Here is a 6,288-nt window from a genome sequence, read left to right on the forward strand (position 1 = left end):
TGCAATGGCTTCACATTTCAGAACACTTCAGAGCACCACAATTACAGATTATTTAAATAGTCCTGTAAATTTCCTCACTAGGAGGTAGAATGCTACTTTGGGAAGGTAGGGAAATCCAGCAATAATTTCTACGGAAACAAAAGCAAAACAAAATCTTCATTTCTTTTGTAGTCTTTCAGTGACAAAAGCAAAACCAAATCTTCAACCTTTTGTGAATCTTTCAGACGTAAAAGAGGCCTTACTAATATCAGTTATGTGATGCATTTAAAGGTAAAGGCAGTCCCCTGTGCAAGCACCAGTTGTTTTCGACTCTGGTGTGATGCTGCTTTCACAACATTTTCATGGCAGACTTTTTACGGGGTGGTTTGCCATTGCCTTCCCCAGTCATCTACACTTTCCCCCCAGCAAGCTGGGTACTCATTTTACCAACCTTGGAAGGATGGAAGGCTGAGTCAACCTGGAGCCAGCAACCTGAACCAGCTTCCGCTGGGATTGAACTCAGGTAGTGAGCAGAGGGCTCAGCCTGCAGTACTGCAGCTTTACCACTCTGCGCCACAGGGCTCTTTGATGCATTTACTGAGTACGAACTAAAAGCAACAACTCACCCTTCAACATATCGATGTCATCATTTTCTAACTCAGCCATCCACTTGGGAGGAGAACTGGTGATGGGCTATTTATTGAAAGGCAGACACAAAGAAAAAGTATGATGACCTATTGCTTGGATAAGCTTGGAATTATTAGATATAAAATGTGGCTCTTTAGCATATCCTAAGAAACCATTCTGCTCAGATATATTTATGTACCTTCTGAATAATAATTGCTCAGCAATTTCATTGAATGCCCACGAGTTCTTGTATTGTGAGAAAGGGAGAAAAGTACTTCTTTCTCTACCTTCTCTATCCCATGCATAATCTTGTAAATCTCTATCATGTCACCCCGCAGTTGACACTTCTCTAAGCTAAAGACTCCCAAACGTTTTAACCTTACTTCATAGGGAAAGTGTTCCAACCCTTTAATCATTCTAGTTGCCCTTTTCTGCACTTTTTCCAATACTATAATATCTTTTTTGAGGTGCGGTGACCAGAATTGTACACAGTATTCCAAATGAGACCGCACCATCGATTTATACAGGGTCATTATGATACTGGCTGATTTGTTTTCAATTCCCTTCCTAATAATTCCCAGCATGGCGTTGGCCTTTTTTATTGCAACCGCACACTGTCTTGACATTTTCAATGAGTTATCTGCCACGACCCCAAGATCTCTCTCTTGGTCAGTTTCTGCCAGTTCACACCCCATCAACTTGTATTTGTAGCTAGGATTTTTGGCCCTTGGCACTCAAGTTTATGTAAAACGACTCATAAAAGTCTTACATCTTGGTCACAATAGGAATTCTAGAAAAATAATAAAAGCAGAGCAGAAAAGAATTAAAAAGACTAAACTGCAATCTGATATTACTTACACTTTTAAAAGAAGCAGCAAATTCTGCAACACCTGGTACTGGAAACAGAGCAGATGTAGTTACAGTGATATTTTATTACAGCATTCTGCATCTTCAAAAGGCACTTACAAGTCAATCAAAGAAGTTCCTAGAGGCTTTCAATATAAATGACTACTCACTTTAACTATAGAAGATTTACAATGTGCAACACTTTTGCATTACACTGAGTTACTTGTGTGCACTGATCAGACATTATTTCTCTCCTAACATTTTGTTCTATCACAGAACATCACTTCATATTCCACAGTATGGCACTGTTTTTACTTGAAGCACAACAATTCCCTTGATTCTGTGCCTAAATAAGTCAGTGTGCCTAATCCATAACTAAATATCTAGCATGAACAAACACATTTAGGTAACTGACAGCAGATTAGACACTGCATTCTAAGAAAAGACATAGCAAGTGTTTCATCCTGGATTTGAACCCAGCTTTGCAATTGGTGTTATACACATACATCCCAGGGAGTTGCTTCATAACCAAAGAGAACTCCCCACCTCTTACTTTGGCCTAACTCCTCTTCTGTGTTTTTCAGCAGCAAGTATTTATTATTTTACAGATTCATCCTTCACCACACTCCAATTAATACTGTTTTAAAACAGTTGTAAAACTGTTCAAGCCACTGGAGGAAGACTGGAAGTGTACTGGTTTATGCCTTAAGCACTAATCAATACATGCCTATCCCAGCTACCTTTCGGAGTCCAAATGAACCATGTTGTATACCTGCTGTCATTCCCCCTCAAAAGAAAAAAAATGTATGTATAGAAGGCAGAAACTGTGCCACTAACTGCATCTCCTTTTATTGGTCTGAAAGATTATTTTTTGAGGGAGGGGGCACTTACAGAACTGTTAAAGAGAATATTAACAGTATGGAATACTGACTATATTTTCCTGAACAAAAAATAATGAGCATGCCTCTGTGAAGGAACACACATGTTCATCCTTGTGTGCTATTCTAGAACCAGTATGCAAAGAGCAATAGGAAACAAAGTTTCTCCCACTAAGAATGGCCTTTCCCTAAGGAACAACTATGTGAAGACCCTATTTGTTAAGCCTTTATATACTCACAGCCAAAGTGAAGCCCAGAGCTTCAACAGAGAATGGAAGGGAAAAAGGGCTCTTCATAACAACTTACTCATTTTGTTGGTAAACAGAACTAGAGAATAACTCTCAGCATCTCCCTGACAGCAGATTACAAAGTCTGAACACACCACAATCACCACAGAGCTTCTACACGCTGTCCTGCATGCCTGACTCAAGCACAACATACATTGCTCTGGCCAGAGGTCTGGTGAAGCTCGGTCCAACTTCTCAAAACTCAGCAGCGAGGCCTCCAAGTCTGCACCTAGAAGAACATTGCGATTTCAGTCATCATATTCAGCAGAAACATCTCCAAGCCGATAGTATACACTTCAGTGGAGCCTATCTATAGCCCTGGCAATTTCTGTGCCTGTAAAGAAATGACTTATTAAAATTTTTGTTAGTGTAAATTAGTAAGACCCATCAATTCTCATATTTAACTCTCTCCTCAGGGTCCCTATAAGTTAAAGCTAGCATTTAAAAATAAGTACATATGAATATCAAGGCCCTGTGCAGTTCAGCCAAGCCAGTCTCTACACACAGAGCAACAGTCCAGTTGAATGTTTCATATGTTGCAAAATAATCATCCCTAAACAACTGTAAAAAAAATATAAGGTAAAGGTACAAGCACCAGTTGTTTCCAACTCTGGGATGACGGTGCATCATGATGTTTTCATGGCAGACTTTTTTACGGGATGGTTTGCCATTGCTTTCCCCAGTCATCTACACTTTTCCCCCAGCAAGATGGGGATTCATTTTACTGACCTCGGAAGGATGGAAGGTTGAGTCAACCTTGAGCTGGCTATCTGAACCCAGCTTCTGCTGGGATCAAACTCAGGTCGTGAGCAGAGCTTGGGCTGCAGTACTGCAGCTTACCACTCTGCACCATGGGGCTCCTTAAACAACTGTATCAAGGTGGATATATGAAGTGCAATTCAACAGAACAGGAATATATTCAAACATCTGGCTGTGCCTTTCAAGGCCAAAATATGAATTATAGTTTCTTTCACTCTAAAAACCTGAGAACAACATTGGTTTTGTATCCTTGACCTCCTTGTGTATACTCCCACATTATTTTGCTTTATTCAGAATCCTGCTGTTAGATTGTTTCATAAAAGGAAAATTCTACCTTTGGAATTGTGGAATTGTTTTCTGTGGCCCCAGAAGGTAGGACCAGAACCAATGGGTTGAAATTAAATCAAAAGAGTTTCTGGCTCAACATTAGGAACAACTTCCTGACAGTTAGAACGATTCCTCAGTGGAACAGGCTTCCTCAAGAGGTGGTGGGCTCTCCTTCCTTGGAGGTTTTTAAACAGAGGCTAGATGGCCATCCGACAGCAATGAAGATCCTGTGAATTTAGGAGGAGGTGTTTATGAGTTTCCTGCATTGTGCAGGGGGTTGGACTAGATGACCCTGGGGATCCCTTCCAACTCTATGATTCCACCTACATTGCTTCATTGCCTCCAACAGTTTGTGTGTGCTTGTATAATTTCTCCAGTTCTTTGGTCTCAGTCCCACTGCATTATTTTCTTCTTTAAGAACTGTTAAACTTAATCATTTTAACACATTTGTGTGCTGCTTGCTAATTAAATGAATAGTCTTTCTCATAACTGTAATCTGCCCAGCACCACTGCAGTATTCTGTTTTATGAGGGAAATTTACTATTAGATGCAAATGTTTTACCACAAATCATTATTTGCTTGCTGATTGACTGAGTAGTTCTTATTATATTTGCAATCTGCCTTGAGTCCAAGTGAGAAACACAGATTATAATTTAAGAAAATAATGTCTTTCAAAAAGTTTGTGCATAAACATTCCAACAGTGATGTCAGCACAAAGAGACAAACTGAGGTTCCTCCTACATAACACAAATATAGAGTTTCCTCCTTAAGGTTTTTTTACAACAGTCTGATTAGGAAGATGCCTGCAGAAAAGGATGGAAAAACGTCTACTGAGATACGTTTTTATGAATTACTATGGCCCAAAATTTTTAATTAAAGATTGTTATTCCACCAACTGATTTCCTGAGTGTACACTTAACAGTACCACTAATATTTGAGTAACATGGTTAACCTTCTAAATCTTATGCTCTGTTTTTTTAAAAATTAGCCTAAAGGTACATTTGAATTTTCTTGGTATTGTTTTTCCAGCATCAATTTAATTAAGACAATGCATACTGTATTGCCTTTTAGATAAGTACAAGGCAGTTATTACAAAGTAAAATAATACAGCAAATACAGCAAAACTTTCACAAATGTTTAACAGCATTATGTATGTAAGAAAAATGAGGGTGGACACGGGCAATGATCCTAAGTGTGATAAAAGGATATTTTAAAAGCTTGCCTCTCTTGTCATTAGGAGTGCAGAATACAAATGACTATCATTTCAGATTACTATATGTATGTAGAATAAACAAGGAACTCCTGAGGCCTCATCAAATATGGTCTGAAACAGATGACAATTTGGCTCCTCTAACCTACTTAAACAACATTTCAACCAATAAGCTGACTCTGTATGCATGAGCATACAGTATTTGAATGCAGGACCTTTTTTGGAGCAGGATCGCACAGGAACGCAGTTCCGGCTGGCTTGGTGTCAGGGGGCAAGGCCTAATATGCAAATGAGTTTTCACTGGGCTTTTTTTACAAAAAACCCTATGTGAAATTATGCTGATGTCAGGGAGTGTGGCCTAATATGCATATGAGTTCCTGCTTGGCTTTTTCTACCAAAAAAGCTCTGCCTGAATGTATCTAAAACAGTGTGCATGCACACAAAAGGTGATACCTTGAATAAACTTTTGTTGATCTTAAAGGTGCCCCTGGACTCAAAATCTGTTCTGCTTCAGACCAACAAGGCTGCCCACCTGGATCTACCTGTATGCATGCTCATTTAGGACTAAACTTCACTGAATTCATTCAGATTTAGGAAACATAAACGTGATGAGATTATAAGAGTTACCTGAACAAAGGAAACATTCTGCAGTCCGTAAACTTCCCTGCTAATTCACTCTGATCAGAAAAAGAATAAATTCTTCCTGGAATCTCAGTTTAATCCCCAAAAACATAAACACAGACTTGGCAGCTCAACTCTACGTGGTCTGCTGAGAAGTCGGTCCCTGTGTGAGCAGTTGGTTTGCTCCCAGACAAGTATATATGTCCTCAAAAGGAAGCCTCACCCCAAAGTAAACATTGAGATCTGGTCTAAACAAGCAAGGAAAATTGATTAAGAGGTAGCAAAAAGTACAACCGACCTCAGACTGAGAGATCACATTATTCACATCGGTTCGCCTGATTTGCTATCTGGAAAAACAGTACAGCATACGAATAGCTTTGTTCCTGAATTTCTAATCTGCAAAACATTTTTATACGGGGGAAAGTTTTAAAACGTGGTTCGCTCCACTACAGTCTGACATAGTACAGTCTATTCCAACACCACATGCCGCTTCATGCGTAGACCAAGCCGGTTACCAAGAGACACTAATGTTACCAAAATACCTTACCCATTTCACCTTCCGTAGAGACCGCCATCTTTGCCCATCCACGTGACATCTAACGGCCGCCCACATAGAGAATCTAAACATAGCACGAACAACCGAACCTCCCCTCTTCTCCTCCTCCTCCTCCTCCTCCTCCCCCCTTCACTCACACATAACTTCCCATTGGACTCTAGCTCCCGAGGGCCAGAAGAAAAAAGTATCCAATAAGAA

At 39.8% G+C, this 6,288-nt stretch overlaps 1 protein-coding gene across 1 annotated transcript in view; it reads right to left on the reverse strand.

Moving 5' to 3' along the window:
* The window catches only part of LIN52 (lin-52 DREAM MuvB core complex component), an 86,943-nt gene extending 80,686 nt beyond the window's left edge, over positions 1–6,257 (reverse strand). Inside the window, exons 1-4 of the mRNA XM_060262238.1 lie at positions 6,082–6,257; positions 2,772–2,846; positions 1,465–1,502; positions 606–672 (exon numbers count right to left, since the gene is read on the reverse strand). Coding sequence (XP_060118221.1) covers positions 606–672; positions 1,465–1,502; positions 2,772–2,846; positions 6,082–6,130 — 229 coding nt within the window. The 5' untranslated portion in view covers positions 6,131–6,257. The remainder of the gene's footprint in view (positions 1–605; positions 673–1,464; positions 1,503–2,771; positions 2,847–6,081) is intronic.
* Between the last annotated feature and the right edge of the window lie 31 nt (positions 6,258–6,288).

The sequence above is a fragment of the Heteronotia binoei genome, chromosome 21 (genome assembly GCF_032191835.1).
Source record: "Heteronotia binoei isolate CCM8104 ecotype False Entrance Well chromosome 21, APGP_CSIRO_Hbin_v1, whole genome shotgun sequence".
Lineage (NCBI taxonomy): Eukaryota > Metazoa > Chordata > Lepidosauria > Squamata > Gekkonidae > Heteronotia > Heteronotia binoei.